This window comes from Pteropus vampyrus, unplaced genomic scaffold, assembly GCF_000151845.1.
Source record: "Pteropus vampyrus isolate Shadow unplaced genomic scaffold, Pvam_2.0 Scaffold374, whole genome shotgun sequence".
Taxonomy (NCBI): domain Eukaryota; kingdom Metazoa; phylum Chordata; class Mammalia; order Chiroptera; family Pteropodidae; genus Pteropus; species Pteropus vampyrus.
This window is the reverse complement of record NW_011889155.1, coordinates 764,811-775,209: the sequence shown is the minus strand read 5'-3', so window position 1 is coordinate 775,209 and position 10,399 is coordinate 764,811. Positions and strand designations below refer to the sequence as shown.

Sequence of the window (10,399 nt, the reverse complement as noted above, 5' to 3'; positions counted from 1 at the left end):
TGGTGCATGGGAAAACAATACGATGTCTGGCACGTGAACCATTGCTTTCGGAGTTGACCGAGCAGGGTAACGTGAGGAACGAGTGAGAGGCTCTGTGTGGAGCAGAGAGAAGGCTCCCAGGACTTGTTGGTTTTTGAGGTTAGGGACCCATCTCTTCGGGTGGAGATGGATGCATTGCTTCATGCAGCTGGACACTTTGTAGAGCTTTCCAATGATGAAAAGAATGAAGTAGGAGAGGTCATATCCTGAAAGAGGGCTGTGGGTTTTAGAGTGACCTCAGAGAGTTACTCCCCCTCTGCCAGGCACCCTTCCAAGGACTTAATACATAGCATTTCATTCGGCTCTCACCACAACCGTATGAGGCAGAGGTATCATTCTTATTTATAGAAGAGGAAACTGAGGCTCAGGGAGGCCTGGTATCTCACACCCAGTAAGAAGCTAGCTCATTAAGCATTGGGCTTGATATTAATTAGAGTACATCAAAGAGAGAGCCCTTCATCTTCAGGGCCGGACTTCTAGATGCACTGCAAGAGGATGGGTGGCCTGGGACGGGGGTGACGGGGTTTGGCTGTGGGTCAGAAGGATGGTGCCCTTTTCTCTCTCAAGGAGCGTTCTTTGCATGAGGTGAGGGAGAGAGAGAACTGGGGGATGCTACAGAGAAACGAATCTAGAAAGAGGAGCAGGAAGCCTCCACCTTGGTCTAGGGGTTGCAGAGTGGCTTCTAGGGGGAATTGCTACAACCCTTCACATTCACCAGAAAGTTTAAAATAAAAAGGACTGACGGTATTAAATATTAATATATCTGATAGCTATCAGAACCATCACACACTGCTGAAGGGAGCTATCAGAACCATCACACACTGCTGAAGGGGGTGCAAATTTGTACAGCCATCTTGGAAAACTGGCAGTACCTCCTAACTCTAAACATACACATCCCCCAGGACGCGGCAGTCCCGTCCCTTGATTTATACCCAAGAGGAACATTGTATATGTTCACCAAATGACATACACAAGAAAGTTTGTAGTGGTTTTACCCCAAGTAGCCTCAAACTAGAAACCACCCAAACATCCACCTGCAGTAAAATAAACAGATCGTGATAGGATCATCCCAGAAAATACTACACGGCGAAGCAGAAAAACAAAATAGTGCTACACGCAAGTACATGGATGGATCTCATACAGATAAGAGCGAGCAAAAGAAGCCCAAAACGTACTGTGTGATTCCATTTACATGAGGTTAGGAAGGGTTCCGTGGTGAGAAAGGTTAGGCTCCCATAACCACTGGCCTTGATTACTTTTGGGAGCTGCCGGTGAAAGGGAGCATGAGGGAGCCTTCCAGTGTGTGGGGAATGGTGTGGGTGGTGAATATATCGGGTGCGCATACGTAGAATGTCACTGAGCTGCACACGTAATGTTTGTGCGCTTAATGTGAGTTGCGCCTCAATACAAAGTCAAAACAAGACAACGAACAAAGGAGAAGTGACCGAAGCTGAGATCTGAAGGATAAGTAAGAACTAGCCAGAGAGAAGGGGAAACAGTGTTCCTGGAGGAGCAATCAGCATGTGCAAAGGCCCAGTGGCAGGAGGGCATGGCGTTCTTTCTCATCTTGGCTCTGGCTCTCTCGATGACGCCCCTGCACCTCGCTTCTCTGTGCCTCTTTGCACTCATTGAAGGTTTCCTCTGTGGAATAGGTTGCCAGAAATCACTTCGACAGCTCGGCCCTTGGGTCCATGTTTTAATGTTCCATCTTCGAGTTATTGAGGCAGGAGCTGCATGCAGTCAGAGCCCTGCTGACCTTTTGGATACCCTTACAGATTTTTTTTTCTACGTATATACACACAGACAACCCCATAGGCATAAGACAAACATTTTTTAAATGGGATTTATAGCGTGCCTTTTCATATCCGTGATAAGTGGTGGACCTCTTTCTATGCCAATAAATATAGGTGTGTATTATCTTCTAGATTGCCGAGTGTTACTTATGAATGTGACATGACATATTTAGTCAATCCCCTGTTGCTGGATGCCTCGGTGACTCCCATCATCTCTTTCGAGCTGGGCCGGAAGTTGTAGGGCAGAGGTAGACCAAGGAAGCTTCTCACTGGCCGAGGCCTCTGCAGTTATGAAACAGCTGTTGGGGAAGTCACCGGGGCTGACATAGTGACTTTCTGAGACGAGTCATTTGGAAGTTGCATTAAGGACAATTAGGGAGCCATTCCTGTCATCGGGGGCTGGGCCGGGATGAGCTCAGACGCATTCCTCCTTTTAATGGCATTGGAAGGGGCAGTCCTCTGGGAAGAAGGCCTTTGACTCACCCTTTTCTTTGCAGTCGCCTCCCAGGAGGTGTCTCCATTGCTGGGACATCTGTTTCAACAGAGATAGGACCACGAGGCAACAGAAGCCCGGCCCTGCCCTCCTCTGAGGGCTTCGTCTGACACGTGAGAAAGCTGTTTGCACAGCAGAAATCACAGATGAGGTAAGTGGGATTCACCAAGCTCGAAAAACAAGCCAGTAGGGAAGACGGACCTCACAGGGTAAGGACTTCCCTGCCCTGTCCTCCCTTGTGGTTTCTGGAATGCCCAGGGCCTCCCTGACAACTGTGAGCTTATCCTGGCCCTCCAGGCAGAGGCGCCCCCCACCCCCCTGCTTGTCCTGAGGTTGGTGTGGACATTGCAGCAGACCTACGAGACCTGGCTTAAGGTTTCAGATCTCCTGCCCCTGGAACAAAGGCCAAGCTTCCCCTCCCCGAGCCTCAGTTTCTCCATCTGGAAAAGGGGAATGACAGCCCTTCCCTCAAATTGATGAGGTTGGGATAGAATGAGATGGTGCATGGGAAAACAATACGATGTCTGGCACGTGAACCATTGCTTTCGGAGTTGACCGAGCAGGGTAACGTGAGGAACGAGTGAGAGGCTCTGTGTGGAGCAGAGAGAAGGCTCCCAGGACTTGTTGGTTTTTGAGGTTAGGGACCCATCTCTTCGGGTGGAGATGGATGCATTGCTTCATGCAGCTGGACACTTTGTAGAGCTTTCCAATGATGAAAAGAATGAAGTAGGAGAGGTCATATCCTGAAAGAGGGCTGTGGGTTTTAGAGTGACCTCAGAGAGTTACTCCCCCTCTGCCAGGCACCCTTCCAAGGACTTAATACATAGCATTTCATTCGGCTCTCACCACAACCGTATGAGGCAGAGGTATCATTCTTATTTATAGAAGAGGAAACTGAGGCTCAGGGAGGCCTGGTATCTCACACCCAGTAAGAAGCTAGCTCATTAAGCATTGGGCTTGATATTAATTAGAGTACATCAAAGAGAGAGCCCTTCATCTTCAGGGCCGGACTTCTAGATGCACTGCAAGAGGATGGGTGGCCTGGGACGGGGGTGACGGGGTTTGGCTGTGGGTCAGAAGGATGGTGCCCTTTTCTCTCTCAAGGAGCGTTCTTTGCATGAGGTGAGGGAGAGAGAGAACTGGGGGATGCTACAGAGAAACGAATCTAGAAAGAGGAGCAGGAAGCCTCCACCTTGGTCTAGGGGTTGCAGAGTGGCTTCTAGGGGGAATTGCTACAACCCTTCACATTCACCAGAAAGTTTAAAATAAAAAGGACTGACGGTATTAAATATTAATATATCTGATAGCTATCAGAACCATCACACACTGCTGAAGGGAGCTATCAGAACCATCACACACTGCTGAAGGGGGTGCAAATTTGTACAGCCATCTTGGAAAACTGGCAGTACCTCCTAACTCTAAACATACACATCCCCCAGGACGCGGCAGTCCCGTCCCTTGATTTATACCCAAGAGGAACATTGTATATGTTCACCAAATGACATACACAAGAAAGTTTGTAGTGGTTTTACCCCAAGTAGCCTCAAACTAGAAACCACCCAAACATCCACCTGCAGTAAAATAAACAGATCGTGATAGGATCATCCCAGAAAATACTACACGGCGAAGCAGAAAAACAAAATAGTGCTACACGCAAGTACATGGATGGATCTCATACAGATAAGAGCGAGCAAAAGAAGCCCAAAACGTACTGTGTGATTCCATTTACATGAGGTTAGGAAGGGTTCCGTGGTGAGAAAGGTTAGGCTCCCATAACCACTGGCCTTGATTACTTTTGGGAGCTGCCGGTGAAAGGGAGCATGAGGGAGCCTTCCAGTGTGTGGGGAATGGTGTGGGTGGTGAATATATCGGGTGCGCATACGTAGAATGTCACTGAGCTGCACACGTAATGTTTGTGCGCTTAATGTGAGTTGCGCCTCAATACAAAGTCAAAACAAGACAACGAACAAAGGAGAAGTGACCGAAGCTGAGATCTGAAGGATAAGTAAGAACTAGCCAGAGAGAAGGGGAAACAGTGTTCCTGGAGGAGCAATCAGCATGTGCAAAGGCCCAGTGGCAGGAGGGCATGGCGTTCTTTCTCATCTTGGCTCTGGCTCTCTCGATGACGCCCCTGCACCTCGCTTCTCTGTGCCTCTTTGCACTCATTGAAGGTTTCCTCTGTGGAATAGGTTGCCAGAAATCACTTCGACAGCTCGGCCCTTGGGTCCATGTTTTAATGTTCCATCTTCGAGTTATTGAGGAAGGAGCTGCATGCAGTCAGAGCGAGATGGATAGGACTCAGAGTTCATAGTCAAGTTCAGAGCTCAACTATGCCATGAATCGTGTGTTCTTCGATAGGCTCCTTCACCCTGCTGGGCCTCAGTTTCCCCATCTGTAAGGAGAGTCTTTAACATGTGAAGTTTTAGCGATGGAGGCAGGGTAAAGGAGATGTTTAATGGATGCCTGTCATATAGGAATCAGAGAAGAAGGCCTGAAAGCAAGGGCCTCCCAAACTCGTGGTTCCCCTACAGTAATCTGGCATGGCCCTGGTTAGGCTCCCACAACCACTGGCCTTGATTTCCTGTCACATGGAGCTCAAACCACCACCTAGAATGGTGCCTGGCACATACTAGAGGTTCAAGAAACGCTGGTTCATGGTAGCTAACACCTAATCCATGCCAAGTACTGCTCTGAGCGCTTTATACATGCTCACGGTATCTACTACTATTCCATTTCACAGAGGGGGAAACCGAGGCACAGAGCAGTTGAGTCACTTGCTCATAGTCGCACAGTTATTTGATGGAGCCTGGCTCTGGATCCCCTGCTCATAACCACACTGCCATATTGCCAGGTGATACAGTGCTTCCCAGCTGGCTTTCATGAGACATATTACTACATCACAAAAGCGGAAGCCTGGAGAGGTGCCGAAAGCCGCCAGGGCTCCCCCAAGGCTGTTGACCAAGATCGGCGCTGTTGGGCAGCCAGTGGGATGCTCTGGCGCCCCGATGCCGGTGAAACCCACGCCCTTTGCAAGGAAGGCGAACCCACCCAGAATAATTGTTGAGCCAACAGACAGCTTAAGCCACTTATAAGCCCGGAGGTGCCAAGGAGGAGGCCCGGCAACGTGCTGCAGCTGCAGAGGTGAGCCAGAGTCACCCTTTCTGCCAGGTTTTTTTTTTTTTTTTTTTTTTGTTATTGTTATCGTTGGTTTTCGGGAGGAGAGAAGGAACACTTGAAAAATTTGCTGTTTTGCTTAAGGGATTAATTTTCACCTGTAGCATCACATGAGACTTGCAGCCACTCCCTTTCCCTTGTGCCGTCATGTTTTACTGGTCTCTTTCATTTTGCCATGAAGAAACCTGATGAGAATGTTCTAGAAACTGCAGCCTGCAGGTGGGGATGGGGGACACAGGAGAGAAAGAAGTTTACTCTCCCCGATAGCAGGACGGAACTTAGAAGGCCGTTGGGTCTGAGATTGGTCCTTAGAGATGCTTATTTTTTTCCAGCCTCCTTATACATTTAAGGGCTTTCCACATTTGCCTAAGCAAAAAGAATGAAAAAAATTATGGTAATAATAGTTAATATTTACTGAGCTGACTTTGCATGTATTAACTCATTTAACCCTTATGACCACCCTAGCAGGTAGATGATATTCTTATTAGGTCTATTTCCAGATGAGGAACTGAAGTGCAGAAAAGTAAATAAGGTAATGAAAAATTCAAACTATCAAAATATAAAAAGAGATTGTCAATAAAAAGGAACAACCTAACGTGGCTATGACGTGGATGAACCTCAAAAACTATGCTTACTGAAAGAGTCCTGGCGCAGGAGATCACGTATTGTATGATTCCATTTATGTGAAACGTCTAGAAAAGGCAAATCCATAGAGACAGAAGGTAGATAAGGGGTTGCCTGGGACAGGGGCTAGAAGCGAGGAGTAACAATAAATGGGCACGAGAGATCTTATTGAGAGAGATGAGATACTCTGAAACAGATTTGTAGTGATAGTTGCACAGCTTGGTAAATTTATTAAAAACCATCGAACGGGGTGAATTGTATAATATGTAAAGTATGCTTCAATATGTTGTAAAACAAAGAAATGTAATTAAAACATAACAATTAAACATTTATTGAGCACCTATCATGTAGTTTCTAGACATTTTTACCAGCACTAATAGCTTGTTCACTTGTTTACTTGAGTTCATCTTTTTTGAGCACCTATTATGTGCCAGGAACTGTGGTAGGATATGAGGTTATAGTGGTGAACTAGACCTGATCCTGGTTCAAGGTCCCTGCCCTATGGAGATCATGGTATAATGAGTGTTGGGGGTTGGAGTTAGGGTAGGGTAGAGATGTGGATGAAAAAGCCAGCGATGACAAGATGGTGTACCTGGTACTGTCATGGGGTAGACATGGTGCGGATAGCCTCGAAGAAGCACCCCAATCTAGACCTCGTAGGTGCTGAGAGGGCAGAGAAAGTGTTGTGCTTATGGCTGGTACCTGAAGGACGAGGGGTACTTACCAGGTGAAATGGCAAGACAGAGGGGTGGGGAGAATGAAAACCGTGTGGCCATTCATTCATTCTTTCATTCCTTTATTTATTCATTGAGCAGCTGTTTATTGAGAGACTTCCATGCACTTCGATGCACTGGCAGGGTGGCTGTGACAGAGTCAGAGGGTATAGGAAGGGCCTTGTGGGTGAAGTTATGCCCCTTTAACTGATGAGGTAATGGAAGGTCGGAGAAGTGAAGTGACTTGCCAGGTCACACAGCTGGAGCAGAGATCTAAACCTAAGCTGGCTTTGGCTCAAAAGTTCGTCTCTCTGGAAATACTCTCCCTTCCTGCCTCCAAGAAGAGGCCAGGTGGATCAGACACACTGCTGTGATTTTCAGGGCCACATGGAGGTGCCCCACTAAGAAAACCCACCCTTGTTCAGAGGGTGGAGGCTGGCATCCCTCCAAGGGATACGCCTGTCTGTTGGCCCCCCCCCGCCCCCGAGGACCCACCTATAGTCTTTTTGGATGATAGATGACCTCCAGGACTGAGGGGGAAGAAACTATTGACTTTACTGTACCACTTGGAGTAGGACTGAGCATTGGACAGGGAATGGGACCAGAATTCTAGACCAAGATTTGTCACTAATTATTTGGGCAACCTGGGGCTAGTCCCTACCCCAATGCAGGCCTCAATTCTCTTGTCTCTAAAATGGGAGCATTGGATTTGCTTGGGGCTAGTCCCTACCCCAATGCAGGCCTCAATTCTCTTGTCTCTAAAATGGGAGCATTGGATTTGCTGCACTCTGAGCTCCATGTGGCTGGGAGCATTGGATTTGCTGCACTCTGAGCTTCCGGGGCTCAGAAGTCTCCAGAGCTATGTGCTGATACCAAGATGCCCACCGTGTCTTGGTTTGCCTGGGACCTTCTGGGTTTTAGCATCCAACACCCTGCATCAAGGGAAACCCCTGGGCAAATGGAGAGAGCTCATCACCTTAGCTAGAACATTAGGTTGGCCTCCCCTCTCATCTTACCCACGAAGAGCAAGACACACAGCATCTTGCTTTCGTATCTGTGTGGCCAAAGGACTATTTTCTAAGCCATTTTGTTTGTACATGTGTTTCAACGAGTCAGCTGGAAATCTTTTCAAGCCCTGGTGTGACCTCCTCCTTTTCCTTCAGAACTTCTGGCCAGCCATCTCCTCCCCAGTCAGGTTTCCCTCCCCTGTCCCCTTCCCGCATCTTGGGATGGTCTTTTTGATTATCTGTCCCCATTAGCTCCCCCAGAGCAACTTTAGTTGTTGTTTCCCCAGCGTTCAGGCGGGAGCTGTGCCAGAGCAGATGCTCAATACATAATTATGGAATGTCTGACTCTCTCCAGTGCCCAGGACGGGGCTGCACCCCTCCCTCAGGGTTTCACAGCCCAACTCCAGGGCAATTCTGTTGGCAGAACAGATTCTTCCTAGAAAGGGCTGCGGGGAACCACTCCCCAGGTGTGGCTTCTTAACCCTTTCTGTCCCGCAGGCTCTATGGGCATCTGATGAAGCTCATGGCCGCCTTCAGAATAATTTTTAAATATTGCATTTGAATTGCAATGAAAACAATTTTACTAAAATACAATTATTGAAATATTTAAAAACTTTTGTGATATAGTAACATGTGCTTTTTTATTAATACATTAAATAATAAGATTTAGCGGTGAGTCTGATATGATCTTACTTTCAGAGTTATGGTAGCTTAAACAATAGTTTGAGATAGCTATAGTAACTGACGTGTGATGTGAAAACATCTGTGATTTCTCTTAGTGACAAAACCACAGGAACTTCTTGTTGCCTGCGTTCATGATCAAAGGAAGTACTAAATACCATTTAGAGACTAGTGAAATGAAGATATAATTTTTGTCCATCCCAATGTCACAGGCCACTCAGAATTCTATCCTCAGGACCCTTGGTGGGGGTTGGGGGTAGGGGGGTGGGGCGGTCCATGAATTCCCGCTTTAAGACAAAGGAGTTTTGACTCTTTAGGTTAGATAAACAAGAAAATCACCAGGATGTGAGAGAACAGAGTGAAGAGCATTGACCATGTTGGGTTGGGCTAAGCAGAGAAAGGTTTCAGGGCAGGTGAGTTTCAGCACCGAGTGTTGTAAAGGTGAGCCAATTCTGGCAGGGAGCAAGGAGCTAGGAGTGAGGGAAGGAACCATGTGGAGGGGTTGCTCTTGTGACTGAATCAAAACAGCAGACTAACATCACAGCCACGACCTCACCCTAGAGTAAGCCTGTGTCTCTTTTGTCACTGAAAAACCAAGCCATTGTCCCTGTAGAACAGGGTACCTGCCCTCAAGCTTACACACAAGGGGAAAAACAAACACAAAAGTTAACGAGACAAATATTAAATTGCAGTTCAAAATACGTGGCCAGAATTTGGAACATGCCACATATTTGGTTAAGTGTACACAGCACAAGCCAAAGGTGCTCAAAGGAGGGGGTTACCAGCCTCTGAGGTGAGGATCAGATGGGGAAATGGGCAAGAGGCCGCAGCTTCTGAAGGAGAGTTAGAGCATGCGCTTTGGGATGGCTTGGTGTTCCTCCTATCTCAGTGATCTCTGTAAAATGGGGATAACTAAGTATGGCACGTGACATAAACTAAGTACTCAATAATGGGAGCTATTATTACCATATAAAAATAATGATAGATGTTTGCAAATTGGTTCTAGCAACACCAGGAGATTGGAGAACCTATTCTTTAGGGTGGTAGATCTGAAAACAGATTTGAATGAATGAATGAATGAATGAATGAATGCGTCCTCGGATTGGCTCTGCCCTCCAGACCGGTTCCTCCCCCATGCAACCCCCTAAGTGGCTCAATGAAATGGACCTCCAGCTCTGAAGTCAGCAGCATCAAATGCGTGTGGTGGTGGAGAGAAGTGGTCTGTCATCATGGGAGGGGGAAGGGCAGCAGCCCAGGCTGAGCAGGCGGATGTCATTTCCGGAGGGTCTTCGCGTGGCATCCCCTCGCACCACCCCCCATCGGCGAAGAGCCTCAGTGGGCCCGTGGACCAGAGGGCTCTGCAGTGCCCAGGCCGATCTTGGGCACAAGCAGTCCAGGAGCTGCCTGGGTCAACCGCGTGGGAAACGTGACGGCGGAAGAGCGGCCTTATCCTGGGAAGAACGCCCAGGCTAAAGTGGGGTGGGATACAGATAGATCTATGGTCCCCTAGTCCTTCCAGGCCGAGGTGTATCGCACCCCGTGGGAATATGGGGTCTGGGGAATTGGGGTGGGGGAGAAGCGGAGCCTCCTTGGCAGAGGACGTGGAAGAAAGGGCTTCCTAAAGGAGGAAACAAGCGCTGCCGAGTCTGCTGGTCCCTTTAAGAGGCCGGGCTGGCTCTGCGGCGGCATCAGCTAACCGCGTGCCAGATGCAGCTCTGCGGTCCATGTCCCCCGGCAAAAAATCGGAGCCGGGCGGGGCGGCAGGACCCAGAGCAGGAGAGGGCGTGGTCCAGCGGGACCTGGGCGGAGCCAGAGCTGTAGGCCGCCGGTCAATGGAGCCGAGAGACCCGAGGAGCCCGCTAGTGGGAGGAGCCA

At 48.4% G+C, this 10,399-nt stretch overlaps 1 protein-coding gene and 1 long non-coding RNA gene across 2 annotated transcripts in view; both read left to right on the top strand.

Moving 5' to 3' along the window:
- The first annotated feature begins 1,799 nt into the window (after positions 1-1,799).
- Positions 1,800-6,466, top strand: LOC111731439. The gene is made up of 2 exons (XR_002777133.1): positions 1,800-2,476; positions 5,066-6,466. It is a non-coding gene; the product is annotated as an uncharacterized LOC111731439 (long non-coding RNA).
- A 271-nt stretch (positions 6,467-6,737) lies between these two features.
- Positions 6,738-10,399, top strand: part of IFFO2 (intermediate filament family orphan 2) — a 47,896-nt gene continuing 44,234 nt past the window's right edge. Inside the window, exon 1 of the mRNA XM_011379762.2 lies at positions 6,738-6,779. Within this exon, the coding sequence (XP_011378064.1) occupies positions 6,738-6,779 (42 nt within the window). The remainder of the gene's footprint in view (positions 6,780-10,399) is intronic.